At 41.2% G+C, this 19,249-nt stretch overlaps 2 protein-coding genes across 2 annotated transcripts; both read right to left on the reverse strand.

Moving 5' to 3' along the window:
• Positions 1 to 817: 817 nt before the first annotated feature.
• On the reverse strand, positions 818 to 1,388 carry LOC114362447 (uncharacterized). Its single transcript, XM_028317863.1, has one exon. It carries the CDS (start codon positions 1,286 to 1,288, stop codon positions 818 to 820), a length of 471 nt encoding a protein of 156 aa, XP_028173664.1. The 5' UTR covers positions 1,289 to 1,388.
• Positions 1,389 to 5,251: 3,863 nt separating this feature from the next.
• On the reverse strand, positions 5,252 to 17,670 carry l(1)G0289 (plexin domain containing lethal (1) G0289; the record flags this gene model as incomplete). The annotated part of the gene is made up of 7 exons (XM_028317860.1): positions 5,252 to 7,872; positions 8,745 to 8,974; positions 10,710 to 10,838; positions 12,907 to 12,979; positions 13,827 to 13,978; positions 14,316 to 14,522; positions 17,455 to 17,670. Coding segments are annotated over 7 exons (1,076 nt in total), but the record flags the coding sequence as incomplete, so codon positions are not given.
• Between the last annotated feature and the right edge of the window lie 1,579 nt (positions 17,671 to 19,249).

The following is a 19,249-nucleotide window of genomic DNA, read 5'->3' on the forward strand; positions in this document are numbered from 1 at the left end:
GTCAAATATTTATTAGTTTAAGATGGTTACATTTATGTAATTTGTTTACTTACGTGTACTTTAATAAATAAACGAGATGACATTAATGAAATTGTGTATTTTAATTTATACAAACATAGCTTTACTCTTTGTTATGTTCTAACTGTCAAATTGTCTTACCATTTTCTTGGAAAAAAATAATAATTTGTGTTCTTTCTAATGTAAGTGCCGTGTTATCAATCACCAATATTGATTTTTAATTTAAAGATGTTTGTTTGAAGACAAACATTACGATTTGATTTTAAATCTATTGCAATTAGGGTTGCCAGGCGTCCAGCGTAAGTAACTCTAGCTGAGTCTAAGCGGAGTTACCAATAGGAATAAACTTATACAGTGTTTGATTATAGGGATCGAAAACATTTCGTAACTCAATGGAACTACTTATCTGGACACAGCCGAGAAAAAATCAAACATTTCCTAACATATTAAGCAATTTATAGATTATATTATCTTAATTTATAACATAGTTTAGATATTCACACAAAACCTGGGGCTGGTTTTAGTGTCACGCGGACCGTCCGGTGCGGACCCGCTCCAAACCAGCCTAGTAATTAATAGGTATTCAAATCAACTTAAAAAGCATTATTTATAAATCGAAATAAATAAAGTGCCCAATTAGTAAATAAGAAATGTCAAACTAGGTATATCTCATACAGACCTTTTGTACAATAAAAGTCCCAGAAGAAAACACTTAAAATGTATTTTTAATCCAAGAAGTTAAAAAATTACGATACAAAAAGAAGACACTGAAGTACACAAGATAGGTATGATTTTGCTGTCAGTACCCCCTATTGTGGTGTACGGCTCTTAATTTTCCGAATAGGTATAATGATTTCAAGTTTTTTATGTCCTTTGAGAAAGGCAGCGCCTTTTTCTTCGGGACCGGGGCTTCGTCTTTAGTTCCCCACACGTCGATCACCGAGCGGATTTCCTGGTTTGTGTCCGCGTGAAGGACTATTAGGACGGTTGATGTGCCGATGCCTCCCATCTTGATGGTAGCGCTGGCGCCGCAAGACTTGATCGCCACGTTGTCAACGTGGATGTACTTGATCGTGTATCCTGGGAAGTAGTTGTCGTACACGTACACTTGGCCTTCGGTGATGGACACAGGCTTGTTCTCGACCACAGCGGAGTCCATATGCTGAAGGTCGTGCCGCCACACGCCCACTTCTAGAGGCAGCTTGGTTTTCTCACAGAACATTCTGGCGTGAATGTGCGTTAGGAATAAGGCTAGTATAACGTACTCCATAGTCCAGGAGTTAGGTTCGATTGAGCGTAGAACAGGTGGGCCATTGTGATAACTTACAATGAGAGCGATAAGGTTTTTGTTTTGTTCACCATTATGTTAGTGGGGTTAATGTGTGCATTATTAAGTTTCTAATTAATCACTTCGCTTAAGTACTAGATCTACTACTACTCTGTGTTGTTTTGTTTCTGATTTCTGATGTTGCTTTATAAAAGATACCTAGCTTTTGACTTATTACGACTTACACGTGAAATGACTTACACGTGAAATTTAGCTGGTCACATCCTACTAATATTATAAAGGCGAAAGTTTGGATGTCTGGATGTCATGATGTCTGGATGTTTCTTACTCTTTCACGCAAAAACTACTGAATGGATTTTGTTGAAACTTTACAGTATTATTGTTTATAACCCAGATTAACATAATATAGGCTATAATTTATGACGATATGTGACAAATACATTTCGATAAATAAATAAGACGTGTCTAAAAACGCCTTCTATCGTCATTGGTTAAAATCTACAGGGCTGGACAAAGTACTGTTTGACGTTCGTAAATATTCATGGAGGGAGCCGTGAACGCCATCTATCAACATGATATCTAATGGGGGTAAAACGAGGTCCACGCGTACGAAGTTGCGGGCGGCCGCTAGTATAGGTAATATAACTTGCTTATTTATTACCTATATGTATTGAGTTACCTATTACTCGCAGATGCATACAACCGGTCAAAATATATTTTACTTAGTAATCATAATCGTAATCATAATACAAGGTGGCCCAGAAGAAAATTCACTTTTGAAAATTCAAGGAAACGAAAACTATACATTTTTATAGAACTTTAACTATTGCAATTTAAAGGAAATTTAATGCAATTTATTTTTAAATTTACTTTTATTCAATTACATCGCCAAGGAGATTTCCTTGACGCTTACAACATTCGATGTAGGTATACTATTAGTATAAATTAGTGTGCGAATTGAAATTCTAGTGCACGTGTTATCAAAGACTAACAGCATTCGGAGCACGAATAAAAATCGTTCTCGTTATGTTGTGGTAAACGTCAATTTTGTATGAAAAACAAAGCAGCACTGCTACGGTTGTTTAAGGAGTTTGATTACTTAACGATTATGAGTTATTGTGCTTAGGGTCAAAACAATCTAAGTGAAAATGATTTCTTGTTAGGTGATGTGTGTTTCCGTGTGTGTGTGTGTGTGTGTGTGTGTGTGTGTGTGTGTGTTTGTGTGTGTATGTGTGTGTGTGTGTGTGCGTAAGGTAAAGCAGAGGTTGTTAATTTTCTCGGGTATAAGTTGAAGAAAGAAAACATTTTATTCAACGGCACAATTTATTGTAGTCTTTTGATTTACATCTGGTCCCTAATAATACAAATTTATACATTATTTATTTCAATTGGTACACCAACAATAAAATACTTCAAAAGTTACATTACGAATAGCGGTGATTCGAATTGCACAGTAAGTACCAAAGTCAATCCAAACGCAAAAGATCGATTTATTTTAAGACGAATCATCTGAAGATTCATTAGCGAATCGCGCGAGCATAGGATGGAATGAAAATAAACAGCTCTCGCTCTTACATTATGACGGACGAGCGAGACAGCTGATACTTTTCAGTCCCATCCTGCGCCTGCGCCGCTTGTACATTACTTTCCGAAGTTCTTTGGTGTTTAATGTTCACAAGATCGAAATGATATTACATGAAAATTACAAATTAATTAAATACGACACTACAAAATAATATTTTATATATAATATCACCTATATTCGTATAAAATACCTTAACTAATTCAACCGAAGCATGATTCTGGTCAAGCGTGCACTCCGTACACTCAAATCCGTCATAGATAGTCCCGTAAGGCAATTTTCTTAATAAATGTATTCAAAAACAGCATTCAAAATGAATGATCATCGGATTACGTCATTACACTATAAACAACAATTATTATCAAAACCTCATTAAAATTATCATCAATCACGATGCTTATTGATAGGGACGGACAAAACTACGCAATAATCGAAAATCTCATGCGACCCAGTGACATAGATATATAAATTATAAACATTTTGAAATATATATTTTTAAATGCTGCAATACGCGCGCATAAGTATTATTTACTTTTATTGACTCACGGAACTTCAAGGCACTAATATTCATATTTATAATTTTCAGTTCATTCATAAAGTAATAATATAATTTTGTATAGAAAGATCATTAGTTCAATATTGACTTTTAAGACACGCCGTTGATATATGACGTCCGCTTGGATATTAAAATTGGAAGTCAGCAGTCATTAAGTTGAGGTTACAGTCAACATCATAATTTTACAGAATCAGACTAAACTTGGACTCTCGGCAATTGGATCTAAGGCTTGATTTCCTCCTACGCTGACGTCGGTCGCGTACATCGGTCGAGCGTACGAATAAACACAATGTTCTATGAAGCACCGCACTGCAACGCCGTCGTCAGCGGCAGATGATTACATAGAACTAGTGTGTAATCGTGCGCGCCGCTGACGTCGGTCACCGATGTCAGCCTAAAAGGAAATCAAGCCTAAGTTTTATTGCATCAGAAAGGTTGATAGCTGCCTATGCATATTATGCTAGCTATACCTTCATTTGTCTTGAATTCGATATATTTCCAGCGGTAACAAACAAGATTGCGTTAGTTCTGGCTCGCATTTGATAACCCTTTCAGCCCAGCCGAACACAATTGTGACGTTACTTTAAAGATAAATTTTGGCGGTATTTTAAGACGTAAGTGATCGGGCCCACAGCCGCACAATTGTGACGGATATGCTCTATCTATTGGTGTGAGTAAGATAGCCAGCAAGCGCCGCGAAATTCAAATTAAAACGGGTTAATTTTGCCGTTGTTGTTGTTTAGGGTATCGCTGCGTGTGAGTGATTCTAATTACATTAAAATTATGCAATTGTTATGTTATTATTGTGATTTATAGTTAATTATGAACTGTTTTACGTAACAGTGAATAAATTTGTTTGTATTTTTGGTTAATTCTCAAGAAAAAGTGTCACAGAAGTATAAAGTCACAATTGTATCACTGCGGGCCCAACTACATACTACATTGCAATGGCTAGATCATTTTTTTTCCTTAATTACTATACAATTGGGGAGTTACTGGAACAGTAAGATATGGGAGATGTTCATGAGGCATGTGTGCAAGATTAGAAGATTCTTACTCCTCCAAGAATGATGCTCCACTCTCATCTTTGAGGGCAACCCCCAATCAAAATGACGGCAAATGGATACAAAAAATATTTCGTGGCAAGACTACTAGTCAAGCTCAAGATAATTAAAGTAATGAACAGCCCAAATCATTAGCGTAGTACTTAGAAATTTATTTTAATGCCGATCTGTTTGTAATGATTGCTATCGCTGCGGAGCAATATTAAATGGCCGAAAAAGGCCAGCAAATGAAATCGCAATGTAGATCTAATGAAATCAAAATAATCTTAGGAGTTCATGGGACTATTAATTGCATTAAATGCCCTTGAATCAATTTTTTTTGTATTGTGACTTTGAATGAGTTGGGCCCACGATGATACAATTGTACGCCCCCTGAAAAACCATGAAAACAACATAGTACCACTGAAAATGTTCAATTTTCATTTTCTCTGATCCCCAAAGATAATGAATATCGAGTTTTTTTATTACTACCTTGTTTAGTTTCGTCGTGGGTCTGAAAGGGATAAGGGAACTTGAATAGATACGGCCAAAAATACGGCAGTCTCTGTTTCACCGAAAGAAAATGCAATGGACGAAACTTACAACAGTTGAGTTTAGACTATGCGTGCCAGAACCAACGCCACCGCAGGAATGTCTAGCCCGAGGTCACACCAGACGTAAACGTAAACTTACACATTAACTAACAAATATTCGCCAATAGCGTGGTTCGTAGTTGGTAGCAAACAAAATAATTTTGAATAAAAAAAATACTGTTGCGTCTGGATGTGGACTCAGACCTATAGTCAATATTGAACTTTGTAGAAATGATTTGTTTGTTAACAAGCGTAAATAAATGATTACAAATATAAAAATGCAAAATATTTTTATAGAATATACATAGATTTAATCGATTTAAGTAGAGATCAAAAATTGTCTACATAATATATTAATATAATTTCACACATACGAACTATTGCACACTTACGAACGCACAGACTTGACCGCAGTTGTACATTGACCTTTAATCCCTACTCACGCGCTGGTGGGCGCTCTAATACTTATATTAGTACGAGAGCCGACCGCAAATATTCATACCTCGATGAAATGCACAATGATATCCCATAGAAGTTCTGCTGAGTCCGGATCAAAGTGTCACCACGGCGAAACTTCGGTGCGAAAAATGGGGTGTTACTTTACCCATATCTCTGATACCGAGATAATAGAAATTTACTGTTAGATACAGAAAACTAACTTATTGACAAATGTTACTAAATGAATACTTTACGGACATATACAATAGATTCTCTTAACTCTTAGAAGACACTTAACGCAATTTTTCTTCGCCCTCCTGGTTTGAATGCAATGCAGCTTGCTGTGATTGCGTCACCTCTGTTGGATCTGACGAATTGAATCTGACTCAGGCTCTTTTGTCCAGCCGATGGCGCCTGGTATATTTATAGTTTTTAAATTAACCATATTATATTTATTAAAGAAATTGCGTTATGAGTCTCATCTCTCTGCACTAAACTGCACCATTACTAATCAAACGAGCCCAAACTCGATGGGGTTGTCATTTTATAGCAGTTCCTATGGTGAGCTGCATGTCATCGTAATATTGCATTGTCACAGGGACAGGTGAAACTAAACAAAACTCACCTGTAGATATTTTTATCACACATAGAACTTCATAAGCCTTGGCAGACATATCGCACCATGAGAATAAAAGCGACTCATTTAAAAAGTAAGTACAAATAAAAGTAACAACCCTTTATCCTCACCAAAAATACGGAATTATTCATACTAACCGACAAGTTCCGTCGTGGCGACAATTTGATCCGGACTTAGCATAACTTTTATGGGATACAATAGTGCATTTCATTGCGGTATCAAATAGGTACGAAAATATGCGATCTGCTCTCGTACTATCTAAGCTGATTCAATAGAATTCGTCATTTATTACATTTGTAGTTGTGTCAAAAATAAAAAGTCATATTTGCATTAAATTTTTCGTACACCGAAAAAAATGTTAATTGACATTTGACACAATGGTCGTATTTGTTAATTGACAAAACAAGACCGAGGGCAATTAAAAAACAATTGTCATAAAATCATATTGTTAAAGTTTTATACCATTATTTTTTCTATAAATGCCATTATGTTATTGACCCACCAGCGGCAAATCTTTCTATTCGCACACTTGTTCCTTTTCGACGTACCCAGATATGTTTTAATTGATTTCGTTGAAAATTAATATTAGTTTAATAAAATAAATGCCTAAATGGAATATGTATTGTTGAGGCACTATCATTTCACCCTCATTAAAGGTGTTTTATGCGAGGAAGAGATAGCGGGCGGTGTGTACCGCGTGACAAAAAGGTATGAAGCAGACGAAAGCACCGGAGGCCAAAGGGGTTGGTGAGGCTTGATGTTCCCTAATGCAGCATAATTATCATTGACAGCCGGTTCAGAGACACTTTCTGCAGTAATTAGTGATATCCAAATTACTAGAGGAGGCTAGGGCTTGAAGCTTCCCTGACCAACAGGTCCGTAACCCGTACTTACAGGACCCGAACACGGGTCCACCCGAACCATCCAAGGCAGTTGGTAATTTCGTTATTAACCGACCAACTAACTCACTGCAGGCGCCCGTCGCACAGTCGCGACAGCAATATAATTACGCGCGAGCGATAAGGATGGGTAGCTTGGGGTCATTGGACAAAATTCTACGTGCTCACGGACCAGGCTTTAGATGATTGAGTAATAAAAAATAGTATACTTTCATCTGCTGTAATCATACTGATTCGTCACACGTATTCATTCATACTAGTGAAAAATGATAACGAAGCACTTAACATAGGGTGATAAAAATCTTATATCGAAGGTGAGATGTTTTTTTTACAATATATGTCGGTACAGTAAAATTCAATAATCGTTACAAAATCGTGCATTTGGAATGGTTAAGGCTGGGTTGCACCATCTTACTTTAACTTTGACAATTACGTCAAAAATCTGTCAAAACCCATACAAAAAGCACCGGTTATCGTTAAAGTTACGGTAAAAAATAGGTGGTGCAACTCGGCCTAAGACACGTTAGCACACACATTCTATTTTGAACTTCAATTAACAGTTACCATTAATTTATCAAGATTGACCTTTTAGAATTGTCTGCATTATGGTAGTAGATCGTAATTGTACACGGTGAAGGTAAATACTGAATATTATTTACCCGGTTGTGATCAGGTAATACCCAGTACTACGAGATATAATTGAATATGGTTGAGTTTACCATGGTCTGGGTACGCGACTGCGGCGTGCGTTACATGTGGATGGTGGCGGCGGTGTATCGCGCCTCGCCGCGGCGCCAGCTCCATTGCGATGGCCGGTACTGCGGACATAATACCACAATTAGGGCTCAATTCAACAGGTATTCATTCGGTTTTACATAATAAACTATGTGTAATAAAAGGTTAAGGTTAATGACCGATGTATAAAAAGGTTGCTAGTTACTTTCTGAGATATCAGAGACCTGTGAGACCGAAAGTAGTAGTTTAAATACTTATTAGGGTGATTATTTAGTCCAAGCTGAAACAGGCTCTTAGTTAAGTTCTTACAACGTGTCTCAATAGCGTCTCTCTATTTTCAAAGTTCTCAAAACGCTGACGGCGCCGCCGACGGCCGAGTGGTGTCGTGCTGTGCTGTGGGTGTACCTTGATGAGCAGCTGGCCGCTGCGAGTGTACCTTGATGAGCAACTCAGAAGCCTGCCTGAAGCAGAACTTGGCGTAGGTTAGGTTAGGTGACCCCACGATCCCGAAACCCCGAGGCTCCTCGATTGGCTCAGTGTGCTCCGAATACGATCTGTGGAACGGCTGGCATACCTCAAAGGTGATGAGGCGATGGTCAGAAATGCTGGCCTCCGGGTGCACTCTCCATTTGGAGATGCGTACTCCTCTTGTGGACAAAGTGAGGTCCACGTTTGACTCACCATTAGCAGTGCTAAATGTAGCAGGTTGGTCACTTGTGTTGTGCAGTAAAGCCTGGTCCGTGAGCACGTAGAATCCCGTCCAATGACCCCAAGCTACCCATCCTTATCGCTCGCGCGTAATTATGTTGCTGTCGCGACTGTGCGACGGGCGCCCGCAGTGAGTGTGGGTGCGCGACAGCATCATAATTACGCGCGAGCGATAGTGATGGGTAGCTTGGGGTCATTGGACGGGATTCTACGTGCTCACGGACCAGGCTTTAGCAGTATTCAGTACCTTGATGAGTAGCTGTCCGCTGCGAGTGTGCGGGTTCTTGAAGGCGTACAGCGTCCAGGCAGCGAGCGCGCAAACGATCGTGACCACGAGAATGGCGCTGACGGCGCCGCCGATGGCCGAATGCGTGTCTTCGTCCTTCGCCGGCTCGCGCACCGGCGCCATGAAGGGAGAGTTCTCGGCGCCGCTTTTCGGCGGCGGCAGCTTGGGGGTAGACGGCTCGTTTGCAGGCACTGGGGATTTAATATAAGAATAAAATGCAAAGGTTGTCGACAATTTACCATTTTTACCAAGAAACTGTTTATACAGGGTGTTTGAAAGAAAGAAAGAAAGAAAGAAAGAAAAATTTTTTATTTGGTCCAAAACAATTTATACAATTTTACAGTTCAAAGTATTTGTACATGTTTGAACCAAAATGGCATCCGCTCAGCATTGTGTCCTGCTCTGAGGTAGACCCCAGAACAGGACGCTGTTATTCTGTTTCTGTAAGGTGTCAAGCCGGCGCGGAGTGATAGGTATGGATACTTATCGATTAACTCCCATGTAATTTGAAAAAGTTACAGAATTTATGTTGACTCCTAAATTGACGCCTTACAGGAAACATGCGCTGAGTTCAAAACTCAGTGTCGCATTAGAAATTCACACAGACAAAGTAATCAAAATAATGTGCTCATTATCCACTGCGGTATCAGTACTCAACGTTCGAATAATCTTTAGCACTACACAAGCAATGTTTACATTATGACGTCGCTGCTGTCATCATTGCTTTCACGAGCAATGTGTTCTGTTTTTGGGCATATTGCTGCGACACCGGCCACGCCCCCTTGTCAAATCTTCCTTCTTCTTCTTTTCGTGTCGACAACAAACCTACACAGTGTCAGCCCAAAACTCCGCCATAAGAGTGGCGTTGTCAGCAGCACTCATCAAATCCTCCTGAGTGCAGTTGCTTGGGCACTCAGGGCACGACATCAGGTGCTTCATCGACTGGGGAGCAAAACCGCACCTGCACATCTCCCTTTAGTTTCTGTGATCTGTGGGAAACACCCTGTATAATAGAAGTGGAGAGGGCTATGCTTGGTGTTTCTTTGCGAGATCGAATCAGAAATGAGGAAATCCGTAAACAAACTAAAGTAGCTGACATAGCCCGACGGATTAGCAAGCTGGAGTGGCAATGGGCAGGGCACATAGTACGCAGAACTGACGGCCGATGGGGCAGCAAGGTTCAGGAATGGAGGCCGCGTACCGGAAGGCGCAGCGTGGGACGTCCACCTACAAAGTGAACCGACGACATCGTAAAGGTATAGCAGGGAAGCGCTGGACGCAGGCCGCTACCAATAGATCAACGTGGAAAGCATTGGGGGAGGCCTATGTTCAGCAGTGGACGTCCTATGGCTGAGATGATGATGATGATGAGAGGTATATAATGTATAACTGCACTAAGCCAACTTAAATAATTGGTAATACGGTTGTTTCGTAACTTTTGTCTTAGAACTTGTCAATTTTAACTTACCAAACTTAAAATTTTCATGGAATTTATTGTCATAAACTTAAAATTAAATAATTTCTTCAAACGTGTGCGACCTTAGTAGCTGTTCTATTTGTTATTTTCGTGGATAACGGTGCTGGTTGTGCATTTATTTAAGATATATCTGTAAGACTTTTTGTAAAACCGTTTGTACAATTGGGTATTTGACACCATTCGCCAATAATTCTAAACCACAACTTTTTTAAAAAGACACTTCTTTCTGGTTTTAAAAACTTAATTAATTTTTAATTACCTGTAAATTACGATTTTTGGTTGCATTATAATTGAAAAAAGTAGTTTCATTGAGTTGATAAAATTGTGACGTCACATGCTAGTACGCGCACGTTTTGACAGTTTTAAAAAGTACGTCAATTGATTGGTGGTGTCAAATACCCTATTGTTTGTTGTCCCTAATAAAATAAAATAAATAAAAGTAGACTCACGCGTGTTGACGACAGCCTGGTGGCGGCCGCTGGATTGCGCGTCGGTGACGTAGGTCGACCCGTCTTGCGCGGGCGCCGGCGCGCGAGCCGGGCACATGCTTGCGTTCGTGAACAGCGACTTGTCGCAATCTGAGGCGGGACACGATTGGTTACTCTTTGTTAACCTTTTCAACGCCAATGACGGATACATGAGTACATCAGTGGGCTGAGTGTAAGTTTAAAAATGTATGAAAATTTTACTATGGGCCTCATAAGAAGGCTCAAGGTCACCCAAAGAGCGATGGAGCGTGCTATGCTCGGAGTTTCCCTGCGTGATCGAATCAGAAATGAGGAGATCCGTAGGAGAACCAGAGTGACTGACATAGCCCGCAGAATCGCTAAAATCAAGTTGCAGTGGGCGGGGCACATAGCTCGAAGAGCTGATGGGCGCTGGGGCAGGAAAGTTCTTGAGTGGCGACCACGAGCTGGAAGACGTAGCGTGGGCAGGCCTCCCACTAGGTGGACCGACGATCTGGTGAAGGTCGCGGGAAGTACCTGGATGCAAGCGGCGCAGGACCGGTCTTTGTGGAAATCCTTGGGGGAGGCCTTTGTCCAGCAGTGGACGTCTTTCGGCTGAAACGACGATGAAAATTTTAATTTTTGAACGTTTCCCGCTAGGGGCGCTGTACAATCCGTCATACATTTAGAGTAGGCGCACACCGTTGATTTTTAGTTGGCCGATAGTTGTGCCCGATTTTAATTTGTATGAAGAATCGGCCAGATCGAATCGGCGTAGTGTGCGCACTCCCATACATGCCCATACTGATCAACTGCCCGACTAAACTACCGGCCGACGAAAAATCAACGGTGTGCGCCTACTCTTAATGTCATTTTTTGACGCGCTCACTAGTGAGAGCGTTCCATGTAAACTCACACTAGGCCCTCAAGTTGACCGCCAACGACGGATTAATCCGCCTTAAAAATTATGACAGTAATAGGCTAATTGAGTATTATGTAAACTGAATAATAATGAATACAATTATATATTGATATCATTATTTATCAAGCGTGGCGTCAGAGTGATAGTTTTTGTATTTGACGTGGCGCTGAAAAGGTTAGTACTTTAGTCAAACCCTCAGGGCAGAAACTGCGTTAATGTTTCATACAGTGCTTCGTCGTACGTGGGCACCCGCGCGGGAGAATTTCGTATGAAACCGCGCGGGCGTCCGCTTAACGCAGTTTCAGGCCTAAGGCCCATGTGCACTTCATTTTTAAACGCGTCAACGACGCGTGTTTGTAGCGATACAGACGCGTGTGTATCGTTCCGAATTCCAACTTTGCAACCTCTTATGACTGCCGCGCTCGCCACCATATTGGAAAATTAATTATGCAGAAACAAACTAGACAAAATTTCCTGCATTTGATGATTGTTAGAGTTAGTGTAAAGTTTGTTCCACAGAATAACCACCACAGAATAATAATAAGTACTAGGTACGTACAGAAGTTTTACTTCGCGAAGGTATTTAAAAAAATGTATGCTCAATGTCATTAACAATATGGTGTAATTTAGCCTGTCTCAAGAGTCAAGCACCATTTTGTTGACAAATGTCAGTGATCGGCACTGCGCCGAAGCTATAGGGCTGACTTCGGTAAAATTATGTGACGTGAGGTGCCAAACTGCGGAAAATGGCGGAGGAAATACATGATTTAGCATGAATTATCATGAATAATATTAACTACTTATTTACCTCTCAGTGTCTTGAGGCAACTTAAAAAAATACATTCTGTGTTTTTATTATTAATTAGGCAGTTAAATACTGCACAGTATTTAGTACACCAGTTTCTTTATTTTCTTCCATCATACACAAGAAAACGCGTGCGTGAGTCAATGTTCGCTCGTATGTGAGGCCTTGTCGAATAGTATCCTGTAGGTGGGCCATCGTGCGTGTTTTGTTTTCGATGTAAACTCGCGGAGATGAACAGGCCTAGTACCCAGTCAGTGGTAGGTAGGAGTGAGTGATAGCGCCTAGGAAGTGCAGGGTGAGGGAATTCCACCCTTCTCTATGGGAGGGTTAAACAATGATTACATAACTATTTTGTGAAATCAATAGTTTAGGAGCAGGAGCGTGTATGGCCTGCTTTGCACAGAGCCGTTCGATTAAATAGTCAAAACACGCAAATGTAACTACGCGCACCTAATTGTAGCAAAAGCACTTACTTCTGAGCTGCCAGTCTTGCTTGTTGCGATCTGTGCCACTCGAGCATTTCATAAGATTTTCACACCACGAACACTGCAAACAAACATATCTAAGTTAGAGGATGTCAAAGTCAAAATTTCTTTATTTTGTTTGGACTAATAAATAAATGGACTAATAAATAGTTCTTACAAATCGTCATTTTGCTCTTAAGGAGCCTCTACATGTCTCATAATCTTTTTACCCTACCAGCGCTTCGAGACCAACATTTGGCAAGTGCAGATGCATCTCTTTACATACGACATAGGGAAGAAGGAGGCTTAAGTCTAAACTATCGCAATCAGCAGACACGCACGAAAGAAAACGACCACGTGGCAGCTTCATTTAAACGAAGGTCAGGCACCTAATGCAGATCAAAACAACCTAAACCAGAACACAGAAGACCACGAGCACAGATGGCACGTGCTTTAACGGCACGTGGTTTTCATACAGGTCAGGAAACGGTCTTCTATAGATTAGGCAAAAGCACAAATTTTCATAAGGCGTGCAGGAAAAGCGACGACGATTGAAAATTACCTAAAACTAAACGTGCGATATCGGATCGGAAAAGCAGTGATGAAATTTGAATGTAGTACAAAAATCTAGCTTTACAAATAAATCTAGAAGTTTTATTCATGCACGTGTTCATCAAAGAATGTGGTTCTACAAAAAGAGGCAGCGCCGTGTAGTTGCCGATCATTGAGGTACTCAAGTCGAAGCCGTTGTTGTGGTTGAGGCACTCACGTCGAAGCCGGTGTTGTGGTTGAGGTACTCACGTCGAAGCCGGTGTTGTGGTTGAGGCACTCACGTCGAAGCTGGTATTGTGGTTGAGGTACGCACGTCGAAGCCGGTGTTGTGGTTGAGGTACTCACGTCGAAGCCGGTGTTGTGGTTGAGGTACTCACGTCGAAGCTGGTGTTGTGGTTGAGGCAGCCGTCGCAGGTGCTGTACTGGAGGCAGGTGGGCAGCGCTGTCAGTCGCAGCACAGTGTTGTTGCCGATCTCGTAGTGCTTGAACGTGACGCGGTGGTACTCGTAGATGGTCTTGCGGCGGACGTCTAAGGAACATATTTTGTTTGTAACACACTTTATCTGTACTCGGAATGGTGAGGTACAATAAACTAGAAGTTAGACGGGATCTAAGCCTGGCTACGTATTTGTTCAAATTAGTACGGGGCGGGTATGCAACCAGGTCATACTGCAGTCGATGAGGCTTTGTGTGCCGGACCGGTACGTATGGACGTACATTTTTCACAGCTTCAAGGGATGGTATTTGACGTTAATTACGAGCTGATACAGACAGAAAGGACAGAAAAATGATGCTGTACTCCCAGCATTTTTTTCTTCTGAGTGGTACGAAACCCTAAAAATGTATTGGGAAGGAGTGGTACTCACAGAATATGACCCTATCAGTGAGATAGGCGTCACTGATTCCAATCTTGACAGGATGCGCCGAGTCGTCGATGTCTTGCACGCGAAGTGGAATGGCCTTGTATGCAAACACTATGTCCCCGTTCTTGTATAATGTCACGGCGAATGTAAACGGCTTGTCTGGACTCTCACGCAGCGTAACGTTCTCCCAGAAGGCAGTGAATTTCTCCCCTGTGGACAAGGTGATTGGGTTTATAGTTGCTTGCTAGAATAATCACTGCATTAGGATAGACATCGTCATCATATCAAATCAAATATATTTTATACAATTTAGACCACTGGTGGCACTATGAACGTCAAAATATAGTAAATAAAAAAAAAGTAGCCCTTATGGGGCACTTTACATTGTCTCCTTATCTTTTGGGTCCTACCACCGCTTCGAGACAAACATATGGCAAGTGCTGAAAAGAAACGCCGGAATAAACTCAGTCATCATCATCATCTCAGCCATAGGACGTCCACTGCTGAACATAGGCCTCCCCCAATGCTTTCCATTATGCCCGGTTGGTAGCGGCCTGCGTCCAGCGCCTTCCTGCTACCTTTGCGATGTCATCGGTCCACCTTGTGGGAGGACATACTGTTCCAACAACTCAACCAAAGTCAAAATTTTTAGTGCTTACAAATCGTCAAATATTTTGGTCTTAAGGAGCCTCTACATGTCTAATAATCTTTATACCCTACCAGGGTACTCGACGAACGCCTGGAATGGAAGCCTGTGGGTAACGAGCCATTGGACGTGGACAGGGTAATTAATTATACACATATTTTCTACTTTGCCGAACATTTGCACGAGAACGGTTTGTTCAAAACATATGAATTTGGTCTTATTTAATGCAGGATTAAATGCCCTTCAACCGTCAGGAAGACCACTTTTCTATAGGGTAAGTCCTTTACGCGGTATAACCGGAAAACCGAAAAAGCGCCCCTTTCCGGGGCCCCCACCACTTAAGCACAACTCCGTCGAAGTCGAAAACCTAGGAGTCTTAATGGGCAACCAATGAAGCCGTTAAAGCAAGTAAATCTTTTGTTTGAATTATTTCCGATTTAATCAATTTTTGTGTTTAATTCTACTGGCCTAGAAATGGTTACGCTTTCCCGAATAAAGCATATCCAAACCCATATCAGTGCATTTACTGTTTACGGTCTAACAATATGTTACGGACAAACTAACTCCCGGTATGTTATTAGTTAGGCAGTGCATTATTAGCTATCATGGCGATAGTATCAATATGGGTTGGTATTGTAACAACACTTTGTCCATTACATTTTATGCCACTGTGATGGGTCCTACCAAGAATGCGGCGGTCCAATTGCAGTTCGTTGAACTATTGGACTGCCAATTTAGTATTGATGGGTATGCCAGCGTAATCAATAGCTGTGCGCCGCAAATTGAGTTTGCTATCGTATAGCAAAGGATTGGCGAGGCCGCATTTTATTCGATAAATTCATACAATAATTCGAACACTACAGGGTGTTGATTTCAATCCTCGCCATATTTATTTAGGTGATCTATTATCTACACTAATATTATAAAGAGGAAGACTTTGTTTGTTTGTTTGTTTGTAATGAATAGGCTCAAAAATGACTGGACCGTTTTTAAAAATTCTTTCACCATTCGAAAGCTACATTATCCACGAGTAACATAGGCTAAATTTTATTTTAGAAGAAAACAGGGTTCCGTAAAATATGTAGATAATGTAGTCCACGCGCGCGAAGCCGCGGGCGGAAAGCTAGTAACTTATATAAACGAATTTTCCACCACCAAGCTTATAGCAGAAAAAAAGAGGAATAAATTCCATGAGCGATTATTAATAATTTAGATTATTTTTTCCGTTTTAGTACAACTGCATTTAAGAATAAAAGCTTGTTTTTAAAAACAGTTTTTTTTCTTGGCGCTTGTGCTAAAAGCAGTGGCGATGTCGAAAAAAACACGAACGGAAATATTAATGTCTCCACATGAAAATTATACCATTCATCAGACAATTCGCTTCACATAGCACTAAATGTATGTATGTGTATGTGTATTTACACACTGAATTATGTATTTGAACACATGTTTTCACGGCCAATTTAGTAGGTAGCATAATACTTTTTACTTTATAAATACGCTCGTATGAAATACATCGAAACGCTTGAGTAACCTCGTAGCAAATAGCAATAATCATGTTATTACGTAATAATATGTATTACAAACAACTGTATAATACTTTACGAGGCGTCAAGCCGTAATTTATAAAATAGGAACAATTTTCATTATTTATAATTATACTTACATTGTTTCATTGTTATATGAAATACGATGAAAATGTTATTTACTTTATGTAAGAATTCATACTCCCACATATTTAAAACTTTTTAAGGTGTCTTCAAGGATGTGCCTATATTACGAATGTATAGTATGGGGCAGCAAACAAGGCTCAACGTAAGAACTCACGCCCGTATTCACAAACGTTACTATGAGGTCTCACAGTGCGCGTGGATGCACATGGTGACACATGAACCAATCACAGAGCTCTATTCAACGCTGTGCGTTCGATTTGCTGCTTCACTTAAGCAAGTATCGTTTGTGAATACGGGCGTCAGTCAGTACAGCAGCTTTACAGTGAATTCATGTTCACTCTACAGTCAATATTAAAGCTTCACATCGACAGTTCGACACGGCTGTTGTTATTCACTAGCTAATAAGCTTTGACAGCATAGTTGCGCCTACAAAGATAGTTCCCGCCCGTGATTACCGTGATATTCTGTATGCAAGATGGGCCCGCCCGTGGGTGCCGTGATGTTCTGTATGCAAGATGGGCCCGCCCGTGGCTGCCGTGATGTTCTGTATGCAAGATGGGCCCGCCCGTGGCTGCCGTGATTTTCTGTATGCAGTCACTCGCGACGTGTGCCTGTGTGGACAGCGACTCACCGTCGTCCGACAGCTTGACGATGCTGTCGTTGTTGAGCGAGGTGTCGAAGTTGGCCATGAGCGGCGCGATGTACTGCGTGGCGGCCAGCCAGGCGTGCGTGTGCTCGCCCGTGAAGATGAACCCGCCTGTGGCTACCGTGATGTTCTGTATGCAGTCACTAGCGACGTGTGCCTGTGTGGACAGCGACTCACCGTCGTCCGACAGCTTGACGATGCTGTCGTTGTTGAGCGAGGTGTCGAAGTTGGCCATGAGCGGCGCAATGTACTGCGTGGCGGCCAGCCAGGCGTGCGTGTGCTCGCCCGTGAAGATGAACCCGCCTGTGGCTACCGTGATGTTCTGGATCCAGTTGCCGTAGAACGGGAATTTGAAGCTGAGCTGCACCGTCTGCGGATAAGGTAAAACATTGTCTTGTTAGCTTAATCTCATTCGTCGACTTTCTTTTTAGCCAAATGACGTCCACAGCTAGACAAAGCGATAAGGCGATTATCACACTGCACCGCGCTCCGCCGCGGTCCGTGTGGCTACATATAAAGAATTCCGCGCGCAGACGCGTTGTCAGTGTGTTGTGCCGCGCTTGTTTTCTATATAAACTGGTATTTGCATACAATGATTAAATCTGTCGTCCCGCGTACCGCGGCGGAGCGCGGTGCAGTGTCGCCTAACGTCGCCACTCGATAACTTTTCTGCTCATTACGAAGAAGTTATTATTCATCATCAGGTCAGTCAGGTCCTATAGTTTCCACTACAGGAGGATGACAAACCGCAAAAATACTTGTTATTAGGCTCTGTCATTTGCACAATATCAGATTAGTAAGTAGCATATCATCATCATCATTTCAGCCACAGGACGTCCATTGCTGAACATAGGCCTCCCCCAATGACTTCCACATCGCACGGTTGGTAGCGGCCTGCATCCAGCGCCTTCCTGCTACCTTTATCAGGTCATCGGTCCACCTTGTGGGTGGACGTCAGTATGTATGTATGAAGTATATAGTAGCAGATAATGGGAGTAAAAAGCATAGGGTAGGTACGAGGACACACCCACTTTGAATTCTTCTTCTTAATGTACAGTTATGCTGAACTATTTAAGCTCAGTGTCCAGTTTGGTACGAGGTACACAGCAGAGTGTGCCTTTGTTTTCAGCCTCGTGATCTTAAAGTGGCCCTGTTTCTTCTGCGTGGATCTTGCCGTGGTGGGAGTTGGACTTGGGAGATGGTGATGTTGGCCCAAATGCCCAATATTTAGCCAAAATAATATGGTTGAACTACTTAGCTCCTTGCAACGCCTATAAACCTTAGGCTTGCCCAGCTTCTAAGTTAATGGAATCATGCCATTTCCTGGAATTGTGAGGTAGTCCAGTCATTATAGTAAGTTCACCTCGGAATTCGAGATACCCAGCTGTAAGTCTGTAAATACGTGTATATTGACACCCTAAAAGTTGTCTCAAAACCTACATATGGTAGGGTGTAAGCAACTATTAAAGGACAATGTTCGTTCTCCATACATTGTTCGCCTAAAGAACCAACAATTTTGACATATTACTACCCGAAAGCGAAATAATACGATTCTGTGTGTAAGAACAACGATTCCTGATGGACACTTGCCATAAAATTAATGATTAAGAATATTAAATCACAGCGATTTTATAATATGTCGTTTATGACAACATGGCGTCTAATGTATTGTGTGAATGTATGAACACCGATTCGCGAAAAATGTTTTGTATTGTCGTCACGCCGAGTCGCAGCCAAATAGTATAAAATAATAGAACAAGTTTTAGAAATACAACTCGGCATTCCACTTTTATGTCCAGTCTCATACGAACAACAGCAGTAAGATTCAAACAAGTTTGATCCATGATGCCGCACGACTATTGTGTGAGCCGCCCACCCGTAACCCAAGCTTATTTAGCTTAACACAAGGGGCTGGACGGGACTATTAGTAATTTGTGCAATACATCTTTAAAAAAATCTTCCTTCCTTTCGT

Source organism: Ostrinia furnacalis, unplaced genomic scaffold, assembly GCF_004193835.3.
Source record: "Ostrinia furnacalis isolate ACB-3 unplaced genomic scaffold, ASM419383v2 OfSCF6506, whole genome shotgun sequence".
NCBI classification, from domain to species: Eukaryota; Metazoa; Arthropoda; class Insecta; order Lepidoptera; family Crambidae; genus Ostrinia; species Ostrinia furnacalis.

Excerpts from the sequence above, each read along its gene's own strand:
- LOC114362447 (XM_028317863.1), bottom strand. The coding sequence starts at position 1,288 with ATGGAGTACGTTATACTAGCCTTATTCCTAACGCACATTCACGCCAGA.